At 54.9% G+C, this 25,618-nt stretch overlaps 10 protein-coding genes across 10 annotated transcripts; 5 read left to right on the top strand and 5 right to left on the bottom strand.

The window, feature by feature from the left end:
* Nucleotides 1-217: 217 nt before the first annotated feature.
* PFLUO_LOCUS8527 (uncharacterized protein) lies at nt 218-2,325 on the bottom strand (the record flags this gene model as incomplete). Its single annotated transcript, XM_073786271.1, has 3 exons — nt 218-2,015; nt 2,079-2,188; nt 2,320-2,325. The coding sequence occupies 3 exons, from the start codon at nt 2,323-2,325 to the stop codon at nt 218-220; spliced, it is 1,914 nt and encodes a 637-aa protein (XP_073642543.1).
* Nucleotides 2,326-3,947: 1,622 nt separating this feature from the next.
* On the bottom strand, nt 3,948-7,861 carry PFLUO_LOCUS8526 (uncharacterized protein; the record flags this gene model as incomplete). Its single annotated transcript, XM_073786270.1, has 2 exons — nt 3,948-5,285; nt 5,342-7,861. The coding sequence occupies 2 exons, from the start codon at nt 7,859-7,861 to the stop codon at nt 3,948-3,950; spliced, it is 3,858 nt and encodes a 1,285-aa protein (XP_073642542.1).
* A 302-nt stretch (nt 7,862-8,163) lies between these two features.
* On the bottom strand, nt 8,164-10,696 carry PFLUO_LOCUS8525 (Transcriptional activator; the record flags this gene model as incomplete). The annotated part of the gene is made up of 10 exons (XM_073786269.1): nt 8,164-8,639; nt 8,694-9,065; nt 9,121-9,205; nt 9,256-9,331; nt 9,390-9,514; nt 9,570-10,078; nt 10,144-10,281; nt 10,334-10,374; nt 10,430-10,558; nt 10,626-10,696. 10 exons carry the CDS (start codon nt 10,694-10,696, stop codon nt 8,164-8,166), a joined length of 2,022 nt encoding a protein of 673 aa, XP_073642541.1.
* Nucleotides 10,697-10,970: 274 nt separating this feature from the next.
* Nucleotides 10,971-11,971, bottom strand: PFLUO_LOCUS8524 (uncharacterized protein; the record flags this gene model as incomplete). The annotated part of the gene is made up of 2 exons (XM_073786268.1): nt 10,971-11,521; nt 11,572-11,971. 2 exons carry the CDS (start codon nt 11,969-11,971, stop codon nt 10,971-10,973), a joined length of 951 nt encoding a protein of 316 aa, XP_073642540.1.
* Nucleotides 11,972-13,123: 1,152 nt separating this feature from the next.
* Nucleotides 13,124-16,160, top strand: PFLUO_LOCUS8523 (class 3; the record flags this gene model as incomplete). The annotated part of the gene is made up of 6 exons (XM_073786267.1): nt 13,124-13,237; nt 13,300-14,091; nt 14,180-15,026; nt 15,080-15,263; nt 15,316-15,958; nt 16,023-16,160. The coding sequence occupies 6 exons, from the start codon at nt 13,124-13,126 to the stop codon at nt 16,158-16,160; spliced, it is 2,718 nt and encodes a 905-aa protein (XP_073642539.1).
* A 944-nt stretch (nt 16,161-17,104) lies between these two features.
* PFLUO_LOCUS8522 (uncharacterized protein) lies at nt 17,105-18,314 on the top strand (the record flags this gene model as incomplete). The annotated part of the gene is made up of 3 exons (XM_073786265.1): nt 17,105-17,168; nt 17,243-17,562; nt 17,628-18,314. 3 exons carry the CDS (start codon nt 17,105-17,107, stop codon nt 18,312-18,314), a joined length of 1,071 nt encoding a protein of 356 aa, XP_073642538.1.
* Nucleotides 18,315-19,284: 970 nt separating this feature from the next.
* PFLUO_LOCUS8521 (uncharacterized protein) lies at nt 19,285-20,274 on the bottom strand (the record flags this gene model as incomplete). The annotated part of the gene is made up of 1 exon (XM_073786264.1): nt 19,285-20,274. The coding sequence occupies one exon, from the start codon at nt 20,272-20,274 to the stop codon at nt 19,285-19,287; it is 990 nt and encodes a 329-aa protein (XP_073642537.1).
* A 544-nt stretch (nt 20,275-20,818) lies between these two features.
* PFLUO_LOCUS8520 (uncharacterized protein) lies at nt 20,819-21,679 on the top strand (the record flags this gene model as incomplete). Its single annotated transcript, XM_073786263.1, has 1 exon — nt 20,819-21,679. One exon carries the CDS (start codon nt 20,819-20,821, stop codon nt 21,677-21,679), a length of 861 nt encoding a protein of 286 aa, XP_073642536.1.
* Nucleotides 21,680-22,422: 743 nt separating this feature from the next.
* PFLUO_LOCUS8519 (uncharacterized protein) lies at nt 22,423-23,903 on the top strand (the record flags this gene model as incomplete). Its single annotated transcript, XM_073786262.1, has 2 exons — nt 22,423-23,787; nt 23,844-23,903. 2 exons carry the CDS (start codon nt 22,423-22,425, stop codon nt 23,901-23,903), a joined length of 1,425 nt encoding a protein of 474 aa, XP_073642535.1.
* A 572-nt stretch (nt 23,904-24,475) lies between these two features.
* Nucleotides 24,476-25,546, top strand: PFLUO_LOCUS8518 (uncharacterized protein; the record flags this gene model as incomplete). The annotated part of the gene is made up of 3 exons (XM_073786261.1): nt 24,476-25,040; nt 25,096-25,228; nt 25,324-25,546. 3 exons carry the CDS (start codon nt 24,476-24,478, stop codon nt 25,544-25,546), a joined length of 921 nt encoding a protein of 306 aa, XP_073642534.1.
* Nucleotides 25,547-25,618: the final 72 nt, after the last annotated feature.

Raw genomic sequence — 25,618 nt, 5'->3', positions numbered from 1 at the left:
AAAGAAAGAAGGAAAGGGAAGAGACAGGAAGGAATGGAGGGACAGGCATACAGCCTAAGAAATCAGGTGTCTTCTACTACGGAGCAGTCAGTCCACTATAGAACATGCCATGTCAAATCAATCAATGGCTAAATAAACGCCTCACGCCATGCAAACAAAGAGGTATCCCCACGAATATAAGCTAAGAATTGCAATAGAGAGGTAAAAAGCGCTGCTATCACAGCTTTTGTTCCGCTACCGTCCACCTGCGCTTCATCCCCGTGTCGCGGTCTTCTAGGGTCGGCGCACTTCCCCACAGGCCCCGTTGGGAGAGCGCCCGGTGCGGTACTTGCTGGGCCCATCTAGAATTGCCGGTCGGCTCGGGGCCATGGGAGTCCTGGCTCGTGGTTCGCTTATCACCAAAATTGGGTACAAAGTCTTCCTCGGTGTCGTCGTCCACTTTATCGGCCGGCGACGGAATTGAGCCCCAAAGGCCCGACGCACCCCGTGGACCGGTCAATGGGCGCGAAGCAAGAGTCCAGCCGCGGGAACTGCTGGCGGACCCCGAGGTCGACCCGATCGGGAATGCGCCCGGGAGAAGGGATGGGCGGGAGCCCAGACGGTTGCGATATGTCGGAATCGGAGGTGCCGAGAGTGGATGCTGGGGAGCGGATGGAGATGCTAGCGATGCGATCTGAGATGGGTTGACACCCGGACGCAGGTGGTCGGTCGACGCCATGAGCTGCAGGACATACTCCTGCGCGACCGACCCATCCTTCCGAGGACGGCTGGACGAGTCACTGGTACCGTCCAATGTGGAGGAAGATTGGTCAATCCCTCGGTCCCGGCGCACTGCCATGGTGAGAGAGGCCGTCCCGATATCGAGAAAGGTCGAGCGACCGCTCAGCGAGCTGATCAAGGCATTACAGTCAGCGCCGTGGGTGACGATGACCAGAACCGTTTGTGGCTCAGGTTGAGCTTGAATGCCATGGGCCGACTGCGAATAATGCGAGAGATTGGAAGCGGACGGCGAGTGTTCTGGGTACCAATCCACCATCCGTTTAAAACCGGTGTGTACTCGTTCATGCATCGTGCTCCACTCCTCACCGTACTCACCACCTGTGCCCCAACTTTGCGGCGGGCGCATGCTGTCCCATTGGTAATCGATTTGGGTGCAAGCGTCTCGCGCATGCGTAACATATCCTGTCGGGATGGGGTCCGACGCGGAGACGGCATAGCCAGGTGTCGGGGGCACGTACGCGACATCAAGAGAAGGCGACAGATCCGTGTTAATGCGACTCAGCGTACTCTGACCGCGGGCCGTCTCTATGGGGGGAAGGGTACCGTAGGTGCTGGCACGCTGTCGCGGGCCTTGCTGGGACAAGGACTGAGAAGAGTCGTGGCCCGTCAAGCGGTGGATATCATCATCACTAGCCGAAGAGATGGGGTTTGAGTGATTGCTCCAGCCTCCGGGAAAATGTCCTGACGATGAACGAGCGGATTTATCGACGCCGGCCGTGATGCCTTCCCCGCGACGCAGCAGTTCTGCCTTGGCAGCCGCCACCATGCGCTCGGAGCTGGGGGGTGGTGTGATTTGCTCGAAATAATCCGGAGAGAGCCATTCACCAAGCACAGCGTCCACGCGCAGAAGACAGCGAGGATCGACGGGAATGGGTTTCGCGGGGCCAGGAGTCGGACTGGTCACTTCCGGTGTGTCATCACCGGGGCGATGCTGGTGAATGCCGGCACTGAGCGCGATGGCCGTTTGGAGACATCGTAAATAGGGAGATGTGTGGATGATGATTCTGTATTGTTGGGCCGATGGGGACGGGGCCGGTTTGGGATTTGACTGGGCCGAGGTCGGAGGAGTGCCCGAGGGCTCTACGCCTGTGAATTCACGAGCGTGCAAGAGGCTCGCAATCCGAGCGCCAAGCGCGCGAGACTGAATCCAGCCACCGTAGGAGAGAGGTGGATCGTAGGGTGTTGGGGAGGTGAGATGCCAGTCCTTGTCCGCGGCATCAAGACGCGCGCCATGCCTAGTGGGGTAGGTCAGTCAGTGTCTGCAAGGCACAGAGAAAGGAGATAGTTATGCGCAGTACCGGGCGATGAACACGATCGGTGGTGATTTATCCATTGCGAAGGTCTCTTCGCCTGCTGACAGCTGTGACGTGCTGGTGTAAAGCAGTGACGTGCTCGCGCAAATAATGTCCTTAGAAGGAGGAACGAGGAGGGGCGTATGCCGAGTCGAATGGTAGACTGCGGAAACTCACACTAGCTGTAGGGCCGCAGACAGACAGACAAAGGCAGCGCCAGCAAGGCCCGTCAGTCGGGCAGCAAGACAGTCATTATGATTGCCGGAGACGCCATGGCAGAGCAAAAAAGAGAGGAAAAGGAAGAGGAAGGGCATGTGATGGATGATGGGCTTAGGTAAGACGAGGATTTGATCAGCTGATGGTGCCGAAATATATCCGAAGTATACCAACTGCGACGACGTGTAAGAACACCGGTTAGCACCTTTACCCTAAAATACGTGTATGCACTGATCGCCTTGGACAAATTGCATCCTCCCCTCTGCCTCGAGCAATCAGGCACCGCCACCATCAAAGATCGGCTGCATCCCTCGTTGCCCTACGGTCAACTACTCCATCTCTTGGGATTCGCAGGTATGGTGGAAACGTATGCCAATGACGCTGGATGCAATCTCCTGCATAATGCGTGGATAGATACGGGCATTGGGGTTAACTGCCTTGGGCCGTCCGGGTTGGTTTGCTTCAGGTTGGTGAGCTGGAAACAGTATTGTAACGAGTCCTGAGGTGGTTGCGTGTGCCTTGTGACTATATGATATCCTAATTCGATCTTATGGAATCAAGGAACCGATGTTTCTTGTCTTCAACGGACTTATCGAATAACGTGTTTGGTCTACCCTACTCGGTTTCCGGTTTTCCATGTGGATCAAGGGGGCGTGGGAGTTAGCCCTAGATGGAATGCGTGTGTCACTGAGCACGGAGGGACACGGCGCTTTGCATTCCACTGACATCAATTAAAGTCTGTTTTAATGCCCTTTGGTGGGGGGATTGCCTGACTTGCGAACCCTGTCCTGTTTCTCACCACGCCCTGGCCAGCCCTGATATCATGGTTGTCGTGTCCTCTACCACCATTTCGAGATTCAGCAATGGATCGACACCTTCTGACATGATCATCCCACAAGAAAGGATCTTCCAAAGGGAACTCCTTAGACTCCAAAGGAGTATATAAAGATATTGTCCAGCACCTCTGTCTCTTTACTTCATCTCCAAGCCATCCTAAGACATATAGGGATATTGGCTCGCTGAAATAATTCATCTCTTCTCTCGCTTTTTTTCTTCTCTACTACTTCATCATGCACCTAGGGATTTTCTGCTCCTTGTTCGTTGGCGTCGCAGTTGCTCTGCCGCATGGACCAAGCCCGACGCATCACAGCTCGGAGAGAACAATCGTTCATCCCACTGGTTTTTACCCACGAGTAAGAATGCTTATGAATATAGGGTTGTTTGCCTGCTAAACACAAAATTACTAGAATATGGAGCATCCTATGTCCTCGTCTACGATGATGTCAATGCCCATGAAGCGAACCACCATGCCCGCCATGCAGGTCACCCCCACCAACTCGATGCGAGTGGAAAAATACAGGCTTCCGTAAGGATCACCCATGCTGATTGAAGTTTGAACGAATGCTCATGTTAGGGCCAGGTAATAAATTATCGGATGAGACCAGTCTTGACGATTGGATGATGAAGAAGGCTTGAGTCGACCAGCTGTCTGGAACAAAGTTGACTGATACGTCCGTCGATATGTTACTTGCGTTACTATCAGAATGTGTGAATGGAATTTTTAAATGGACGTCTTTATTTTCTAGTCTTTTGTCTAGTCTTTCTATCATGCAGGTCTTAATAACTTGCCAAAATGAGCATCATAACCATAAGGAACCCCTACTGTACGCCCGTAAACTCCACCGCACCCCAACCGCCGCCGCCGGCCGTCATAATAACAACCCGGTCGTGGACATCCACAGCCACCGTGTTCTTGCCGCCGATATTGATTCGGCGCTCCTCACCCGTCTCAGAGTCTCGCGAGATCCAAAGATTCAGACCTGGCTGAGCGGCTTCGCCTCCCTCCAATCCATAAGGCCGGTGCACACGTCGCTCCGACAGGATTGAACATTGCATTGGCGCAAGGAATTCGATGTCTCGTACCACACCCTCGCCGCCAGGATTCTTGCCCTGCCCACCCGAGCCCTCGCGTAGCGTAAACTGCCGCAGCATGGTCGGGTAGCGCTTCTCCAGGATCTCTGGGTCTGTAATGCGCGTGTTGGTCATATGGACATGAACGCCAGATTCACCTTTCCAGGATGGGCCGGCACCGCTGCCGCCCGCAATGGTTTCGTAGTATCCAAATCCGGGGGTGATCACAGCGCCCGTTGCAGGGTCGACCTTTGGATCGGTGCCGAAGGTCAAGTTGTTACAGCAGCCCTGGGATGCAGCACAGGCCTGGAAGGCCTTGAGCACAACATCCGTGATACGCTGCGATGTCACCACATTGCCACCCACCACAGCAGCGGTCTTTGTGGGGGACAAAATGCTGGGCGATGGAACACGTATATCAATCGGAGCCAGACACCCCTGGTTCAGGGGCACATCGGCATTGATCAAACACCGCAGGCAGTAGATGATTGCAGAGTGCGTGATAGCAATCGGTGCGTTCCAGCTGCCGTACACCTCGGGACCGGTACCATCAAAGTCAAAGATAGCCGATCCGTTCGAGCCATCGATGGTTATCTTGAGCTTAATAGGGGTTCCATCATCCATGTAGTCAACCGCTTCCAATGGCTGCCCTTCAAATTTCTGATGCAGGCCCTTGAGCAGATTGCGTACGGCTGTCTCAGCTGTCGCCTGGATGGCGAACATGTACTTCTGCACGGTTTCCACCCCATATTCGGCGAACAGTCCTTGGATCAAGCTGATACCGCGCGTGTTGGCAGCGATTTGCGCTTTAAGATCGGACAGGTTGTCACTGATGCACCGTGCGCCAGCGCAGCCGGGATACTGGGCAGGCTTTGTAACAAGCAACTCTATCAGACGCGCCTCATCTAGAACGCCGTTGCTGATAATTTTGTCACCTTCGATGGCGGCACCCTCTTGCCACAGCTCGGTGGACTTGGGTGGCATCGAACCAGGCAGAATCCCGCCAATATCAGCATGATGGCCGCGAGAGGCCACATAAAACATGATTTTGGTACCCCCAGGCCGGTCAAACACAGGCGTAATTACCTAAAAAAGGCCGAATTAGCCATCGAAGTTGAAAGCAGTATGAGCCTATCTCTTACCGTGATGTCGGGCAGGTGAGTTCCACCGCAGCTGGGGTGGTTGGCCACCAGCACATCGCCATCTTTCAAGTTACCCAGCCATTTCTGGTGTTGGTAGCGCACCGCGAACTGCATGGACCCTAGATGCACGGGGACGTGGGGTGCATTGGCCACCAATCCTCCATCGGGAGAGAACAAGGCGCACGAGAAATCCAAACGCTCCTTGATGTTAGTGGAAACCGATGTCTTTTGAAGTGTGCGGCCCATCTGTTCAGCGATGGACATAAAACGATGACCAAAAATGCTGAGGCGGATGGGATCGATCACAGATGATATGAGAACTTCGGCAGAGGTGGTGGTCGGCTCGTCCTTCAGGTCGACAACAATGCATGTGTCCAGCAGGTTCGCCACCGCATTGGGAGCAACAACGATCGTCTGCGTCTTATCGATGATGACAGCCGGGCCAGTGATGCGTGTGTGCTTCTCTAGCTGATCAAGAAGGTACACAGGAGTGCTGACCCGACTGGGGAAGCCGTCGAAGTAGGCCGACGTGGTGTTAGCGGGCGCCATTGTGACATCCTGCATGTCGGCTTCTTTCAATTGAACCAATGGGCTCCGCTCTGTGCGCACCTTGGAAGAGGCAATGGTGCGGACACGGATATCGTCGACCAGAACCGGCCGATCAGAGTTGAAGTTGAATTCTCGACGATGGCGGACGCGGAACTCGTCGAGAAAGTCCGACGAATTTTCTGGCCGCAGGATCATCAAACTCGTGTCGGAACCCTCATACCGCATATTGAGGTACTGCTCGTGGCGCACTTGACCAGGCAAAAAACCTTGGGTTTGCATCTCCTTTGTTGCGACAGCCGCTATCTCATCAAAGCGCTGAAGCATTGTGGAGCGAGAGGCCAGATAATCAGACGACACTGGCTCTTGAGACTCCTTGACGACCTCTGCCAGTGCCAAACCGTAGGCCGACAGGACCGACGAATATTTGTGGATGATGATGCGTGAAATACCCAGGGAGGTGGCAACCGAGCATGCATGTTGGCCACCAGCGCCGCCAAAGCAAGCGAGGTGGTGGGATGCGGTTTCAAAGCCGCGAGCTTCGGTGAGGTTGCGAATGGGCCGAGCCATGGACTCGTCGGCGACTTTGAGGAAGCCCAATGCCACTTCTTCAGGGGTGTATTCCGGCTGGAGGTTGTGTCGGCGCTCGACGTTGATTTTCTGGGTCAGTTCGTCGAAGAGTCGAGCGGTGGTCTCAGTATCCAGAGGCTGATCTTCATTGGGTCCAAAGATGTGAGGGAAATACTCTGGCAGCAGTCGGCCAAGGAAGAGATTGGCGTCTGTTACCGTCAATGGGCCGCCCTTTCGGTAGCATGCGGGACCAGGATGCGCGCTGGCTGACTCAGGGCCAACATAAAAGAGGCCATTGCGCCATGTTAGGATGGAACCGCCTCCGGCAGCCACGGTGTTGATATCAAGCTGGGGCGACTGAATCAAGACGCCGGCAACCTTCGAACCGAAGACGTGATCCAAGTGACCGTCGAAGCGCGACACATCGGTGGAGGTACCACCCATGTCAAACCCAATAACCGGGATTCGCTCAGTGGGATCATAGCTCGTGGCAGCAAAGCCAACCACGCCGGCGGCGGGACCGGACAGGATTGCCTTTAGCCCACTGAATTTGCGAAAGTCGACCAGTCCTCCATCCGATTGCATGAACTCAAAGCGGCAGTCTTGTTGATTTTCTAGTCCACCCTCAAAGCTGGAATTGATGGAGTCGATATAGGTCTTGATGACGGGAGTGAGGTACGCATCCGCGGCCGCGGACATACCACGCGGCACAATCTTGATCATTGGTTGCAACTTGGAAGAAAGAGTGACGGAGAAGCCCATCTGCTCTGCGACTTCTCCGATCTGGCGTTCGTGATCGGGGTAGGCGAACGAGTGGAGGAGGGCCACGGAGAGAGACTGGTACCCCTGCTCTTTTAATCGCTGAAGCTCCCTTCGCACCTGCGCAATGTCGAGTTCTTGCACGACGCGGAACTTCTCCCCGGTCACACCCTCCACAATTCGTGCTGCAGCAAAGCACTCACTATCGGCAGCAGGGTGGCAGGGGAGAACTCGCTCGTTGACCTCCACTACGCCTTCCGGCAGCACTCCCGGGCGAGCCATGGACAGATCAAAGATGGCTGGTCGTGACTGGTCGCCAATCTTGAGCAAATCTCGAAAGCCTTTGGTAGTGAATAGCACCGAGCGGGCTCCCTTGCGCTCTAGAAGGGCATTGGTTGCAACCGTGGTGCCCATTCGAAGACAGCCGATGCGGTCAAGTTTCAGTGGCCGGCCACGCGGGTGCGGGGTTCCCGTAGCCAGCTCAAGGATCTGGCGGATGCCTTCGGTGGGCGCATCCTGGTAGTGGGAGGGATCTACGGACAGGAGCTTCAAGATGATATCTGGACGGCCCGGGACAATAGCATGAACGTCGGTGAAAGTACCTCCACGGTCAATGGAGATGGTGAGTTTGCCGGAGCCCGTCATGACTGGTACTGAGGAACAGGAATGTGGGATGGACAAACCCGGTAGTTATGTCGGGGGGCCATTCATATATAATCAAGTCGCACCCAATGTGGTCTACAGTGGGTATCACTGCTGATCGAGGCCAGTCACGTGTCGGCCCGATACCCTCGGCAGCCGGCCCGGTGAACTTGTATATCGGGAGGAGCGGCCGAGAGAGGAGGATGATGACCAATGGAACATGAAAAATTAATTAATTGTAAGTAAATCAGGATCGGTCATGTTTAAGTCTTCATATCTCGTTTCATTGTTGCAGCTATCATAGTCTATCGTCGTAGCGTATTCTCAATCCACTCCGCATCCATGTCAATGTCAATCTGACCCAGCGCGCCTTCCCAGAGTGCCGGGTCATCATTGGGATCAAATTGGAAGGAGATGTCGTTGAATGATGGGAGGTCCGGCAGCGGCCAGTCGGTGGGAGGGACTGGGGACGGCGGTTGTTCGCCCACCAGACTTGCCGGCTGCTCACTCTTGGGTGTCGCAGGGGCTTCTGGGACAGGAGGACTGGTAGATTCGGCCGCAGTCGCCATGGATCTAGGTCCAATAGAAGCCCGAAGTTCCAGCAACAAGGAATGACGCGAGCCAAGATAGGTATTGCCGCGATCTGCCATGCTGCGAAGGAGATTCAGTGCGGTTTCCATCGCCCGCGCATTGGTGTCGTCGTGTGGGAACGCCGCGTTCACCATGACCAACAACAGCGCGGCCGAGAAGATGTACTCCCCGTCGAGATAACCATAAGTCGCTAAAAGATTGAGTCAATGGCAACAGCGCTCTCATGGATGCTTCATCTACTTACCAACCAAATTGTGCTTCGCTGCTGACTCGATGATCAAAGTCGTGGCTCGTGCAGCCGTAATGCAGCTATTAATGACAGCCACGGTGTTTGGGGCCAGTCCATCTTTCCAGTCTTCGGTAGATGAGCCCATCATACCTGCATCCAGTCGACGCTGGATAATATAGAAAACCAGTGGCCGTGCGGTCATGTTGACGCAGGAATAAAAGTGCAAGTTGATTGACACTGCTTCCCGGTTGATGTGCATATCGAGTGCGGAAAAATCGATGCGCAGACCATCGGGCACCTGTCGCAGCCAGTTAGAGAGATCATTGGTGATACTTTGAACGGAAGCGATCAAATTGGACCCGGACCGAGGCTTTTTACGGTAGATCTCTGGATGGCTCGAACCGTCAGCATCGGCACAGGGATGATAAGTGGATATGCAAACCTTCACCGATTCGGCCTAGGATGCGAGAGAGCTGGGTATAGTGAGTCAAGACAATTGATGGCCATGGGTCGGATGCCATTCCGTCCTGTAAAGATATCAGAAACGGCACTCAAGGACAGCTTCACAATGACCTACTACTGTTACCGGCCACGTGGTGCCGATATCCTCGTCATGGATCGTGATTGGATTACCCGATTTAACAGAAAGCAACCTGTCAACCAACGGGTATCAGTTTCATTTGTGAATCACTCGGGTATGGGGGATGCTACCGGTCCAGGCTATAGACCGACCACCACGCTCGACGCCGGCGGTTACGGTCTGCTTCACTAATGTCTGGGTGGGATACTTCTTGATGGAGTCCGAGGGAGATTGCCATTCGCAATGCCAGCCCGATCTGATACCATTCGTTAGTGGTCAGAAATAGAACATTGAGGAAACACGACCCGTACATAAAGGAAGGCGGCATCTCGGCGGTTAAGATTCTGCATGTAGTACGCGACATAGCAGATCACCTCAACGAAGAAGATTGATCCTTCTTCATGAATATCGGGCAGGAACCGCAGGGCATGTTTGAAATATTTGAACCCCGGGGGCCCCTCATCGCCCGACCATTGGTTGACCGAGTACATCAACCCAAACGCAATGACCAGCATGGTCTGGCAATAGACCAAGCAGGACTCGCGATGCGAGAAATCTGGGGGTTGGTGGTAGACCAAATCCAATCGCTCCTCAAACTCCACGGGCTGGATGAGGGAGAAGATGGTGCCGATGTAAGCATACTGGACCCAAAATAGTCGCTTCGCGAACTCGAAGGGTGGAAGCTGCGGCAGTGCCCCCATCACTGGCCGTCGCAAGGACGAAGGGTCATCGTAAAGCGGCCGCACATCCCACGCCAGATTGGAGGAGCTGGGGTTTAAGCGCTTGGCCAGATGGGTGGCGGACGAGGCGCCCACGAAGTCTGAAAGAAGAAAAACAAAAAACAAAATCAGTGGAGAAGTTCCGATTCGGAAAGAAGAGGCGTACGATGTTCGCCGGAGCGATTCAAGAACAAATTGTCTGTGCCTTTGTACCACCAGTCGTCCCGTTCGGATGAAACCTCGCCATCGGAGTAGCGGGTGGACGGGTTGGAGGGCGCATTGGAGGGCACGCTCGACGGTCGGTCTATCTCTCCCGCGTCAGAAACGATGAGACCAGGAATGCTAGCGAGACGGACCTTGTGTGCCTGTGGCTCGCGACTGCAGTTGACGGTAGTAGCTGGGCCCACAGCATCAGCATCGTCGGACTGGAGGGGAAGGACATGCCACCCTACCTCTCCGTGATCGAGACGCGCTTCTCAGCCTCGGAGTAGACACACGGCCTGCCCACATCCACGCATGCCGCGCAGGGCAGCGGGGGGTTTCCGGCGCAGCGAGTCTTGCGGCTGCGACAGCGGTTGCATCTGCGTCGATCCGATCAGCGGGAGAATGAATGGTAATCAATCCCCGGGGAATCAATTCTTCACCTACGCTACCATCGACCGGCGCGTCGAGGGATCTTCCGACCGGCGCGACACGCCTCCAGCTTTGGCATGGACCATCTCAGCATCACACGAAGCCTAGGTGAAGAAGAATGTGGGGGAAGAAAAGAAGGAAGCACCGGGCTTTCCCCGATTGTCTCCACACGCCTGCTCGTCGGGCCGACATTTCTCATGGAGTATGATTCTTATGTCAGTCGTAGGTGCCTAGACTATGGCCACCACGGTTTCAACATGTAATTGGGTTTGTAGATGTAGTGAATTTCCTACGCAGTGCATCGTCCGTCATGATCCTCGATCCTCGCTCCCGCCTGAGATTTATACCTGTATGGCACTATCAAAAAATGGCCACACCATTTGGCGGGCTGGCCACGCCGCCTGGTACGTTCAAGGGCACGCTACTGAAAAAGAAAGTCCATCGGCCTCTTTTGCGACATTCCTGGCCGAGGCGCTCCAGATCAAACAATTCCCCGATCGGAACGCCCCAGCCCGCGAGCAACCACTCGTGCAGGAAGAAATCTCGGTTTTGGCACGGGTAGGCCTCAAAGCTAGGGTGGTCGCCCGCCACGGCAGCGAAGCTGTTCTCCCAGATCCAGCGCAAGGTTGCTTCGGACGATTCGACGCCAATGATGGGCGGCGCGGCGTGACCCGCTAACTCCTGGCATTCGGCCAGGGACAGTCGTTCATACGCTCGTGTCCAGCCAGTGCGGACAAACAGAATATCACCGGGGCGGAAGGTGGTGTTTTGGCTGGCGGCCACCTCTTGCAGCACCGATACGGGGATGGACTGGCTTTGGAAGCAATTCACTTCCCGCCCATTCATCTCAGCCCAGCCCGCGTAGTCCAGCAGCACGCCGCGACCAACGATCCCGCCATTCGCCGCCCACACTAGACGATCAGAGTCAACGAGGGAGTGGCGGAGATGAAAGCGCGCCTACCGTGAATGCCATTCCGCGTCGAGGTTTGGATATCTTCCAGGGTACAGCCGTTGAAGTAGAAGCCTTCCTTGGAACCGAAGTGCCGGAACCCATCCCACTGGGAGCTGCTCTGAGTATTGAAGAGCAGGACATCGTCGTTGACGTGTCGGGGCGCCTTGTTCGTGACCGTGTGCTCCAGGGCCGCTCGACCGAAGCAGGGCGTCTTCATGCTGTCCAGTGGCCAGTCGGTTGACACCCGCACTCCCTCGACGATCTCTTTCGCCGCCGCCGCCGTATTCTCCGGAGTCAGGAGGTTCAGCATACCGCACTGGTCCTGCTCGCCGAACAACCCCCAGGCGTTCCCGCGGGGTCCATCCTTGCGGAGCGGGAGGGCGTCGAATGCAGGCCTCGGGGTCGCCATGCTGTGTCGGTCGTGGAGGAGATGCTGTCCCGAACAGCACAAGGCGCATTTCTGGCCGTTCATCCTTCTCTACCCCGCATCCGGACCCGCGCTCATCGTTCGACCAGGAGACCTCGGGCCATCCAGTAGCCGATATGGGGAACCGTCCCATCACCAGTATGGTAGTCGATAGGTGCCTCCATTGCCATTCCGTCCCATTGGACTGGCTCTCTTCTCGGGGGCTGGGCGGGGAGTCGGATGCAATCGGATGGCAGACCGATACACCGCATCCATCTCCCGGTCATACAGCAGCGGCCACCAGGACGGCTCCACGTGACCTCGCCGTCGCCGCTCCACTCGGACGGTCTCGGCCAAGACAGATGAATTGCGGCCGATCCTTATCTGCCTGTCGTCATCGCCACGCGGAGCATTTGTCCTGCCAGACCAAGACAGCCAGGGTCGGCTGTTTCAGAGGCCCCGTCCGCACAGAAGGGATGTCTCAATGGTGATGGGTCGGAATTGCTCCACGGCCCACGCGTCGTCGACGGGGGGCCGTGGACCATTCGATAGGATTGTGGACGAGTAGTGTACGGTCGGAGCACGGAGTCGAGAACGTGCCTCGACCCCCGTGAACGACTTCTCGCCGCCGGGACCTCTGCGGACGTCGTTACTATTTATTCTCGACGGTAGACGAGGCCAGGGACGGGTGGAGCTGCGCAGGAGGCCGATGACGAACGACAGCCCCGGAGACGATGGGTCCCCCCTGTGGCCGACCCTCATCAGTGCCCGGTACCTCCAATCAAAGCGCTCTCGGGTCCAAAAATATCCATCTCCTGCGGGTGATGCAGCCCACTGTGTCTCGAAAGAAAATCTCCTGTCGACGGTCGAGATCCTTTTCTTCAAGACTACCACGCCCTGCATCCTGACGAGGTTGACCCCAACGACCCTAACGACCCTCACAACGCCACCTACGCAGGGTTCCCGAGATTAAAGACCCGCTGCTGGGCGGTCGATGGACGATTCGTTGACACTCTGTCACTGGTATTGACGCTCCGGTGGCTGCCTAACGGTTGTTGGTCTTTCTTCTTCTAGTCGGAGGTCGTGGATTCTGTCTGATCGGGCCCTCTGTCTATCATCACCGTTGGATCTTCGTCCGCCGGGGAGCTGTTCACCATGGGTACGCCTTTGCCAACGTCTCCCCGCTCGCCGCGCTCGCCCGTGTCGGCGGCCCATTCGCCGCAGCCGAGCGAGAGTAGCCGGTATTCCCACAACTTTCCTTCTCGTGAGGTAAGTGACCCGACCTAGAAGGATCGACTGGGACGAGACTGATGTCGCCTGTGGATGTACAGGCCCAAGGGTACGGCTACGAAGAAAAGAACGAGCACGCAGAGAGCCAACAGTCCTTGCTCTACCGCCAACCGAGCCCGTTGAATGCGCCCTACGACGATCCATATGCCTCGACGGATTCCCTGCGTCGTTATACCCTGCACGATCCCGGCGTCACCATCTTCCCCGATGGCCCGTACCAGGAATCCGCGGGGGGACTCAATCGCCGCTCGGGAGTCCAGACCCCCATGTCTGAATCCCCGTCGGAAGCGTGGCAGCAGCGGCAGGCACCTGGTTCTGGGCTGCGCCGTTACGCGACTCGAAAAATCAAGCTGGTGCAGGGCTCGGTGCTGAGCGTGGATTATCCGGTTCCGAGTGCCATCCAGAATGCAATCCAGAGGGAGTACCGGGAATCGGAGGAAGGATTCCCAGAAGAGTTTACTCATCTGCGCTACACGGCGGCCACTTGTGATCCCGACGAATTTACTTTGCGAAACGGCTACAACCTGCGACCCGCCATGTACAACCGCCACACGGAGTTGCTGATCGCCGTCACGTATTACAACGAAGACAAAGTGCTGACCGCGCGGACATTGCACGGTGTTATGCAAAATATCCGGGACATCGTCAACCTGAAAAAGTCTGAGTTTTGGAACAAGGGCGGGCCAGCCTGGCAGAAGATTGTGTGTTGTATGGTGTTCGATGGGATTGACCCTTGTGACAAGAACACTCTCGACGTGCTGGCTACGATTGGTGTGTACCAAGATGGGATCATGAAGCGATCCGTCGATGGTCGAGAAACAGTTGCACATATTGTACGTTTTGAACCCATGATCGCACGTCCTCTACCGCATGCGTGAACTCCTGGCCCATTTTCGGGAGTCACCGACTAACGAGTAACAGTTCGAATACACCACTCAGCTCTCCGTCACTGCCAACCAGCAGTTGATTCGGCCTCAGGGCAACGAACCGACCAATCTCCCGCCGGTCCAGATGATTTTCTGCATGAAGCAAAAGAACAGCAAGAAGATTAACTCCCACCGTTGGCTATTCAATGGATTTAGCCGAATTCTCAACCCCGAAGTAGTGATTCTGATTGATGCTGGTACGAAGCCAGGCAAGAAATCCCTTCTAGCCTTGTGGGAATCATTCTACAATGACAAAAACTTGGGTGGATCTTGCGGCGAGATCCATGCGATGCTGGGCCCGGGTTGGAAGAATCTCATGAACCCCCTTGTGGCGGCGCAGAATTTCGAGTACAAGATCTCTAACATTCTGGACAAGCCGTTGGAAAGCTCGTTTGGTTATGTTAGTGTGTTACCAGGTGCTTTCTCAGCGTACCGCTACCGCGCTATCATGGGTCGGCCCCTTGAGCAGTACTTCCACGGTGATCATACACTCTCCCGACAGTTAGGCAAGAAGGGTATCGAGGGTATGAACATTTTCAAAAAGAATATGTTCCTTGCGGAAGACCGTATTCTCTGCTTTGAACTGGTCGCTAAGGCCGGGTTCAAGTGGCATTTGACCTATGTGAAGGCGTCCAAGGGGGAGACTGATGTTCCGGAGGGGTCAGCAGAGTTCATCAGCCAGCGGCGCCGGTGGCTGAATGGATCCTTTGCAGCCAGTCTGTACTCCATCATGCACTTTGGTCGGATCTACAAGAGCGGTCACAACATCATCCGGTTGTTTTTCCTCCATGTGCAGATGATCTACAATTGTGCTGGTCTCATCATGACTTGGTTCTCGCTGGGTAAGTCTTGCGTTACTCCCCTTTGTGAGCGTGCAGTCACTGACATGTTATAGCTTCCTTCTGGCTCACCACATCAGTGATCATGGATCTTGTGGGAACGCCGAGCGAGGCCAACAAAAACAAAGGATGGCCCTTTGGGAATGATGCAACTCCGATTGTCAATAACTTCCTCAAATATGGGTACATCTTTTTCCTGATGCTACAGTTCATCCTAGCGCTAGGAAACCGACCAAAAGGGTAAGTTATGAAATTATACATTCCTCAATATCCAGAAGGCTGACTGTCGTAGCTCCCGTTTGCCCTATACACTTTCTTTTGCCTACTTTAGCATTGTTCAAGCCTATGTTTTGGTCCTGTCATTCTACTTGGTCAAGAATGCTTTCACCGGTGGCACCATGGACTTTCACTGGGATGATGGCGTGAGCGCCTTCCTTTCGTCCTTCTTCAGCTCCGCTAGTGCCGGAATCGTCCTGATTGCATTGGTTTCCACTTATGGCGTTTACTTCGTGGCCAGTATTTTATACATGGACCCCTGGCACATGTTCACTTCTTCATGGGCGTACTTCATGGGTATGACCTGTGCGATCAATGTGCTTATGGTCTATGCATTCTGTAACTGGCACGACGTCTCCTGGGGTACCAAGGGATCCGACAAGGGCGACGCGTTGCCGGCAGCGCAGACCAAGAAAGACGACGCCAAGTCAAATTTCATCGAAGAAGTCGACAAGCCACAGGCCGACATCGACAGTCAGTTCGAGTCCACGGTGAAGCGGGCACTGGCGCCGTATGCGGATCCGGAGGAGAAGGAAGACAAGAATATGGATGACTCGTACAAGGCCTTCCGGACCAACCTGGTGTTGCTCTGGATCTTCAGTAATCTGGTCCTAGCGCTTTGCATCACGAGCCAGGATGTCTCACGCCTGTGTCTCACGGTAAGCTAGCCCTCCGCCCTTCTCTCTGCAATTACACATTTCGCGGGTCCACTAACTTGTTCAGAACACATCGACTGACCGTACCTCCCACTACTTTTCGGCCGTTTTGTGGACCACTGCCGGCTTATCGCTGTTCCGCTTCCTTGGATCTCTCTGGTTCCTAGGCAAATCTGGCATCCTCTGCTGCGTCTCTCGGCGATAGGCAGCTGATTTCGACTCTCTGTACCTATCAACTATTAGGTCTTTTTAAATGTGCTTAGCCTTTCTTTTGGGATAGACATTTATTTTGGAATGAGCCTGGTTTTGGGTTCTCAACGTCTGCATTGCCAGGTTGGCATAGTTTGTGATTCGATCTCGCGCTTGGGAGTCTATGTATAGTTGGAATTGATTTATCTGACCAGATTGCATTATTGGTAGTAGTCACGCTTTTGCCGTTCGTTATTATGATTCACTCATCTCTATCTTCGGCGTCGTGCTTTGGACAGCCCCCCACTCGCTCGGCCGCGATGGCCGAGAAACCCGATTGCTGACAGGGCGTGACAGGCTCATTGGTGAACACGAGTTGGCGGGAAGGTCAACAATGCCATTTGGGCAACTCAATCCGCCTCACCGAGCATTTTCAGCCACCGTTTTCTTTCGTGGGTGTGTGCCACTAGTGGCCAGTAGTGCCCTGGCTCAAGAGACTTTCGTCTCCATATGCACACTACCGTCATTGCCCGCGTCCCCCGCATTACAAAAAGAGTGGATCGCCACCGACGGTGGATCTCTGCTCCAGAATCGGTGCCTCCCCGGGACCGTTGATTTGCCGCCGCTTGCCCCTTGATGGAGCCGACACTTTCCTAGTGTCGGTTGGCTGAGTACCGTCCTCTCATGTCGCATCGGAAGCAGTGGTTTAGGCCTGCCTGGACATTTGGCAATGATGACATCCCGAGATGAACATTTCGCGTCACTTGCCCTTAGTGGCGTTGGGCCCGGAATGTTGAGGCATTTTCAGCAATACAGATTCCGCCGTGTAATAATTGAAGAGTACACTATATAACCCGCCTCGTGCTCGGTGGGTCGCGCGCTACCCTCATTGCTAAATACCTACTTCCTCTACGTGGCCTCTCCTCCATCTGCTGGTCCTTGCAAGACTATACTCCCCCAATGTCGCAATTCATCCCCAGCCTCTCTTCTGAGTCTCTTCTGGACAAGGTTGTCCTGATCACCGGTAGGCCATCCCCTGATACCCCGCGCTGCTTCTACCCCCCCACCATCCCGCTGTGGCTCACACACGCTATGTAGGAGGTGCCAATGGCATCGGTGCAAGTCTAGTACGACAATGCTTGGAAAATGGTGCCAACGTTTGTTTTGGAGACCTTGACAATATCGCCGGTGAGCGTCTAGTGAGCAAGTGCCTCGAAGCGTTCCATCCGGCGGAAGAACACCTGGCTCCCCGAGTTGTTTTCCAGCCAACCGACGTCACCAACTATGATTCGGTTTTGGGTCTGTTTGACGTGGCCTTCAAGACTTATAGTCGTATCGACCACGTCGCTTCGGCGGCGGGGATCGTAGAGATTGGCAATTGGTTCGATTTCGGTCTCACGCTAGAGACGGTTCGCCAGGTAAGTCCTTTTATCGCACTTAGTGTCTAAGCTGGGGGGATACCAGAAGTGACCGGTCTTGCCAGAAACCCACCCACAAGGTGCTGGATGTTAATCTTCTCGGTTCCATGTATGTCTCGCGCATTGCTTCGGTTTATCTTCGCCACAATCGTGGCCCGGATGCCGACCGATCTATTCTGCTCTTTTCATCCGCAGCTGGATTCAAGGATAGCCCGTCTTTGTTTGTCTATCAGGCATCCAAACATGGCGTGACGGGCCTTATGCGCTCGCTGCGCAGCTACATCTCGTCTCCGTATAAGCACAGCCTGCGGATTAACACTATCTGCCCCTGGGTGACTGAGACCGACACCATTAAGAAGATCGAGCAGAAGTGGAAGCAGGCCAACCTGCCGACCAACAGTCCCCAAGAAGTCGCGACTGTGGCTGCCGGCATGCTTGTCGACCAATCGCTCAACGGCTCATCTATGTTTGTTGAGGGTGGCCGAGCCTGGGAGATTGAAGAGAATATCAACCGGCTTGAGACCCAGTGGCTGGGCGAGGCACCATCGAAAGCTTTGGCAATGGGACAGGAGCTGCTTGACGATGGAGCCATCTGGACCGCAACTCTTCGCAAGAAGAGCATCATTTCGAGTGGTGTTCCGCCCGGTGTTCCGACCAGCAAGCTTGAGGGCGTCCAGCACGGCATTGGAAAAGAACAGGCGAATGGCCAGACGAACGGACTGACCAACGGACTGACCAACGGAGTGCATTAGAAGTATACGCCCTTGAAATTGCCCTTTCCTTTTTTTTTTATACTCGATACCCATGATCATTTGCGACACCAAAGGCCACAGTTCGATACGTTCGATAAACCGGATACAGTGGATACACCAATATACTGGAATATATATAGACGGGCCATTGGCACCGTGGATGTTGCCCTCTTTTTTTATGCGTCTAAATTGAACTGAATTGGACTATTGCTTTCCTCACGACGCTCACTTCTTGTTGCCCACATGATGATCATATAGTTACATCCCCCACAAGTGGATCGGAAGTGGGTATCCCATGTGTCTGCTAGAGTCGACCCAGTTTCCCCAGATTCTCAGTTGCAGCAGTGGGAAGCCGGCGCTCAATGAGACCCACATCGGCTCGTTTCCTCCCCTTTTTTTCATTGGGATAAAAAGGTTTGTTGATCTTTCATCTTGACTGCGACCGGTTGCGTCATCTTTGAGCAATGATGCCCGATTTCTCCCTAAGGATCTGCATCAAGCACTCCTCAAAGAGAAAGAGCCAAACCCCCCTAAAAAAAGAAAAAGAAGTACCGCATTCATGGCACGCGAGCAAGAATTCGGCCTTTAAAATCTAGACCAAGGATTAGCACACGTTGTTATGACCACAGTCTGTCCACTATCCCTACGAGAATGTAGGAGAAGCATGTCGGTATGAGTTCATACCGTGCACTGACTCGGTTCTAGCTGACCGCACACCACTTGCCAAATGAAGATGATCTGCGATTATTATAATAAAAGAGCATCTGGGGACCATGCCAGACAAAAATGGGGCCTTGCCACGGCGCAAGGTTTGTCTCTCGTTGAGATCCAGTAACTAATATACTAGAACCGACTCGACTTCTATTTGATAGATGATGAGTACGAACGATATCTCATTCCCAAGGGTTGTAGGAGGTAGTTTATGTAACTTGTGGTTTAAAATATGTACACCAAACGCGGATGGTAATTTTTATAGGCCATCCTCGATCGCTGCCACCTCAGCTATGGTCTCCTGAATCGATCTTCTGGTAGCTTCCCCAACTTCTTCGTAGGGATGCCGAGGGGCCAGCTTTTCGGCTGCTCTTGAAATTCCTGCCAAGCCAGCCGAGGAGCATGAAACGGCGTATTTGGTCGATGCGATTCCGCTTTTGATAGAATTCTCAGCCAATGCTGCCTTCTTCTGTAGCTTCATAGCCTCATCGACCTGCCCATTCTGGTACAACGTATACATTCGGGATACGGTCTTTGGGAACACATTTGCAAACGCTGCAATGCATCCTGCGCTACCTGCGGCAAGCCCACCGAGGAGAAAGTCTGACTGCCCGCCGAAGGTTGCAAAATCCTCTGGCGCAAAAGTAGCTGATAACCGGGTGATCTTCCCAACAGACCCACAAGTGAGCTTGACGCCGACCACGTTAGACTGGGCTTGGGGATGTCTCGCCGCTGACTCGTGAACAATCGCAGTGATTGTTTCCGAGTCCAAGTCGACCCCATTGCACACCCCGGGAAAGTTGTAAATGACTACCGGCAAGGGCGACTTCGCTGCCACTTCGGAAAAGAAGCGTTTCACTACGTTCATGTTGGTGGCTTTGCCAAAATAAGCGGGCGGAAGGACCAAGACATAGTTTGCGCCCGCAGTGGCGGCATCTTGAACCAGCTCTAGGGTTTGTTTGGTTGAGTGTGTACCGACGCCAGCCATGAGAGGGAAGCCCGGACCCACGGCCGCTCGCGCCGTCGAGATCAGCTGCGATCGTTCCTCACGCGTTAGGAGGAAAGCCTCGGAGTTGGTGCCCATCAGGACCAGACCTGTGAGGCCCGACTGCGCGAGATAGTGAAAATACTGAGACTGGGCCGAGAGATCCAGGGTATCTGTATCCTGATGGAAGAAGGTCACGGCGGGACACCAGACCCCCGCCGGTGGGATGTGTGGGTGAGGCGATGCGGTCGAGTGTGAAGCCATGATGTTGATTTCCAATATTGTCAGTCAGGATTAGGGAGGAGTCGATGATTCTATATGGGCGTTGTCCCTCCGTCATTTATCTGCTTCTGTCGGATGTCCACCCCGACAATGCTCGGAGGTACCTAACCCGCATCTTCAACCGCGCAAAATGTATCGGATCCCAGCCCCGATTTTTGGGTTTGGACTACCCGACAGCTAATGCGCGACTGTTGGAATAAATACACCTACGTACATGGCGGAAAATTCTAGATTTTCCCATCGTAGGGCTGAATCGGACGGCAGATGATGGAAATCCGGCTGGCGGCGAACATTGTGACATGTTGGCCAACGCCTCCTGCGAGTGCAATTGTGACTTATGTCTACAACAATGAAGAAGTGAGCCGGACACGCCAGATAACTCTTTTCGCCTGGGGTGACGCAGTACAAGCCCCGTAACAGCCTCACCGACAAGGAATGAGTCATCGTCTTGTACCCTTCTCAGTAGACCACCTCCACTACTAACTGCTTCGTTTTGATATCCTGATCAGTTCCCGTGTTGCATGTCATGTCGGCCCCTCAGTGTTGGATTTCATCCGCAGTCGCCGAAGAAAGTGAGCATGTGGAGGCCACCCATCTCTGTCGCCAGGCCGATGTGTGCCGCCAATTGTTCCCCCAGTTCGATATCCTGACGGAACACGCGGCCAAAGCAGGGACAGTCATCCGAACCATGCCGGAATTTCAGGGCAAGATGAACCGGGTCGTGGGATTTGGAACGACCGGGCCCGTTGACGAAGCGGATGTGCGTGAGCTGGAATCAACCTACGCCGCCATCGGGCTGCATCCGGAGATTCACCTCGGACCGGGGGCGCATCCTTCGGCGCTGCCGTGCTTGCGCGCTGCGGGATATACCTCACAAGGCGTCCTGAACACGTACGTGTACTCGCTCAAGAATCATGAGATTCCCGTCGCTCGCCAAGGCGCCACCGCTGCCGGGTCGGTCATCGAGCAGGTCAGCGCGCAGGACAGTAGTGAGCGATTTATCCAGGCGTCGATCGCTGGGTTTGAGGACGGAGGTCGGTCGGCCCACTTGCTGCGCGTCCTGGCGCAGATAGCAACCCTCCGGGCGGACACCCGATTGTTTCTCGCGACGATCGACGGAGAGATTGCGGGTTCCGCAGCCTTGGCGGTGGTTGACACTCCCACTGGGAGCGTGGGTCACTTGTACCTGGACAGCACGCTGCCGTGCTATCGCGGTCGGGGCGTGCAGGCGGGCCTCATCCAGGCGCGACTCGCTGCCGCACAACGGCTCCGACTCTCGCTGGTGACTACGATCACGCGACCAGGTACGGGCAGTGCCCGTAATTCAGAGCGCGCTGGGCTGCAGCTCGCCTACACGACGGCGATTTTGGTTCCCGACAGTCGCTAGTGCGGTTCGCAGCAGAGTTTCTAGCCATCGATCCATGCCTTGTTGGGGAAATGGTGGCGGTGTGGTGGCTGAAACGGGCAACGCGAAGGAAGGAAAGGAAAGGGAATGGAACGATAGTCACGTGACCATGGCTGGTTGCTTATCTCGGGCTGGCCGGGTGTGATTGGCCCGGTCGCGACATGGATGATGCGGCTCGGTTTGTCTTTGGTGGCTGCCGCATCCCCCGTCATTCTTCAATCCTCCTCGACCGAGACTCCTCGACTCCGTCCCGTCCTCATTTCGTATATCCTGTGCCTCCCCGCACTCTACTCCCTTTCTCCGGGATCGTGGGGTACTGCAGCCTTTTCTCCAACCCGATCATCCCCCAGCCTAAGCTGAACCGGCGGCCCCAGGTCACATTCTTTTACCTAACCGCCCGAAACCTTCTTATCGGGGCGCCGCCGTCGGGCGTATCAGAGCGATCCTGCTGGACGGAGTGGATCGAACTGTGTCCCCTGGTTGGCCGAATGGTGTTTAGTGGACCAGCGTCGTACTCCACGTGTTGGAGACTCTCTTAGTCACCGAATCCGCCTTTTGCCCCAGTCGAGCACGAGCCCAAGCCGGATCCGATCGTGGCAGCAAATCCTGCCCGGCCGACCCTTCCCCTTGACACTCGATACATATATACCTCCTGGCCCCAGACCACGCGACAGGACTGCTCGTCCACCTCCTTCCTCACCTCCCCCAACCTCTCATCGCTCATCATGGGCTACTCCGACGAAAATTCAAGCAACAATGGCTATGACTCCAGTAAGGTCGCCGACTCCGGCGCCGACAAGGAGTTCATGGCCCCCCCACCCTTTGACGGGGACATCGTCGGGGAGATGAGCGAGGCCGAGCGCAACGTCTACAATCACGGGGTCGAGAAATTCAGCCGCCTGGGCTGGAAGCGCTTGACCGTCGTGCTCATCGTCGAGGCCATTGCCCTGGGCAGTCTGTCCATCCCCCAGACCTTCGCCAAGCTCGGTATGGTCGCCGGGGTCATCTGCTGTGTCGGCCTCGGCATCGTGGCCATCTACACCAGCTACATCGTCGGCCAGGTCAAGCTGATGTTCCCCCAGGTGGGCACCTACGCCGACGCGGGTACCCTCATGTTCGGCCGCTTTGGCTACGAGTTGATCTTTGCGATGCTGGCGTTGCAGCTGATCTTCCTGACCGGGTCCCACTGCCTGACCGGCACCATTGCCTTCCAGACCATCACCCAAAGCGGCCTTTGCAGCGTGGTGTTTGGCGTGGTGTCCGCCATCATTCTGCTGGCGGTAGCCATCCCCCCCAGCTTCACCGAAGTCGCCATCCTGGGCTACATTGATTTTATCTCGATCGTGCTTGCCATTGGCATCACCATCATCGGCACCGGTATCGATGCCACCAACCAACCGGGGGGACTGGGCGCCGTGCCATGGTCGCCGTGGCCCGCGCCTGAGACCACCTTCAAGGACGCCTTCATCGCCGTCTCCAACATCATCTTCGCCTACAGCTTTGCCATGTGCCAGTTTGCCTTCATGGACGAAATGCACACCCCGGCGGACTTTGTCAAGTCCATCTGGGCCCTGGGCTTGACAGAGATGGTCATCTACACCGTCACTGGCGCCACCATCTACGCCTTTGTCGGCCCGAACGTCCAGAGCCCCGCACTGCTCTCGGCCGGAACTACGTTGAGTCGCGTGGCCTTCGGGGTGGCTCTCCCGGTCATTTTCATCAGTGGGTCGATCAACACCGTGGTGTTCGGTCGCATGGTCCATGGCCGGATTTTCAAGAACTCGACCATCCGTTTTATCAACACCAAGATGGGCTGGATCACCTGGTTGGCCGTCATCACGGGGGGCACCATCATCGCGTTTGTGATTGCCGAAGTCATCCCCTTCTTCTCGGATTTGCTGTCGATTTCCTCCGCCCTCTTCATCTCCGGCTTCACCTTCTACTTCCCCTCCCTGATGTGGTTCATGCTCATCCGGAAGGGGAGTTGGACCTCGCGTCACAATCTGCTTCTGGCGGCCGCCAATGGGCTGATTCTCGCCATTGGCCTGCTGACCTTGGGCGCCGGAACGTATTCGAGCATTGCTGATATTGTATGTTTGGACCACACCGCCCGTGTGCGATAAAACGCTAACCTGATTTTTCATAGATCTCGGAATACAACAGTGGGTCCGTCCACGGGGTCTTCACCTGCGGCGCACCGGAGTGAAGATTTCGTGGTCTGCAAGTCCCTCAAAGACACCTTCCTCGACTCGACCTTGAGACGGGCACGCCTTGTTCGACGTATGATTTTGCTAAGATCGAATCTTCACGATACATACATAGCTGGTCCTGGCCACTTGCTTCTTGGCCCTCGACGGTTGAAAAAGGCCCGGTGTTAGGCCAGTAGATGGAATAGACGAATACTGAGTGTTTTCATGATAGACGGTTCATCCACGGTCGAACTTGGCTAGAAGAGCGGTGTTTGTATATATAGCTCCTACTAGATTCACGTGTTATGGCTGTTTCTAGAATTCCCTTTGCAATAATCGATAGGCTCAACTGATCTTCCCGGATGGTCCGCGGACTGGGTTCTGTTGATGTCATGGGTGTGGAGAAAGATTAGACACAGATAGCAGCAGCCATCCCATTTACTCCTATCCCACCTTGCGCGGGATGATTGAAAGGAGGGGGGGATCGACGGCGCGGGCTTGACCCGCCCGCCGTATGGGCTGCGTGAAATAAAATCAACCAAGTCCAAACATCAAATTTCTGTCTGGTTCACTGATCGCTCTCGTCAACATGGCTGGATTAGAGTGTATTGACGGCGGCAAGAAGTGGTATTCATGCACGGAGCCCATGGTTCTGGGTGAGGCGCCCATCTATCGGGCTAGCGATTCAACCCTCCACTGGGTTGACTGTTTGTCTGAGCCGCCCCGACTCTACATTCTCCCTATTGACGACTCTGGGGACGCAGTCGGGGAGGCGCGTGTTCTTGAGCTGGAAGACAGCGTCACGGTGGCTTTCTTCCGGAAGAACAAGCCCGGCTATATTGCGGCCTATTACCAAGGCGTCTGCTTTATCGACGAAGCATCCGGCAAGCTAGAGGTGGTGAAGGAAATCATCCCCACCGACCAACGCGATGAGTTGCGCTTCAACGATGGGGGCGTCGATGCCAAAGGACGGTTTTGGCTGGCGGAAATCGACAAGACGGCAATGGCCTACGGACCAAACCGCCTTCCGGCCAGCTACGGCACGCCGCGAGGACGGCTGTGGCGATACGATCCGGATGGCAGTCTTCATTTGATGATCGATCAGGGGATTGTCTGTGGGAATGGGTTGGGCTGGAGTCCGGACAATAAAACCAGTGAGATTTCCCCTGCCTGTCCCTTTGAGCGAATAGCGCTCACCGCGTCATCCAGTGTATTTCCACGATTCTGTGGCCATGGTAGTATGGGCTTATGATTTTGATCTGGAGTCCGGTGAGATCTCCAACAAGCGACTGTTGATTGATCGCCGCACCTCGTTTGGCGAACCAGATGGAATGGTTGTCGAGTATGTGGTTGCCTTTTTCGATGGATCCAGAGCCATACTAACAACAATTAAAGTACTAATGGAAACTTGTGGATTGCGATGTTTGACTCTAACAGGGTCATGGTATTTAGCCCGGAGGGCCGACATCTCAAAGACATCATCTTCTCGGCTCGTAACCCAGCGTGTACCACCTGGGGTGGGAAGAATTTTGATATCATCTATGTGGCAAGTGGGAAGGATCGTCGCTCCAATGCGAGGGCAGACGACGAAGGAGGCCATATGTTCCGATATAAGCCCACTGATGCCCGAGGGCAGCCGAAGCATGAATTCGCCGGCTGATGTTCTTCGGCGTAACAAAAATAAACACTGAGGACATTCCTCTTAAGTTAACTTAATCATTCAAACTTCGAG

This window comes from Penicillium psychrofluorescens (assembly GCF_964197705.1).
Source record: "Penicillium psychrofluorescens genome assembly, chromosome: 6".
NCBI classification, from domain to species: domain Eukaryota; kingdom Fungi; phylum Ascomycota; class Eurotiomycetes; order Eurotiales; family Aspergillaceae; genus Penicillium; species Penicillium psychrofluorescens.
This window is presented reverse-complemented; position numbering and strand designations above follow the sequence as displayed.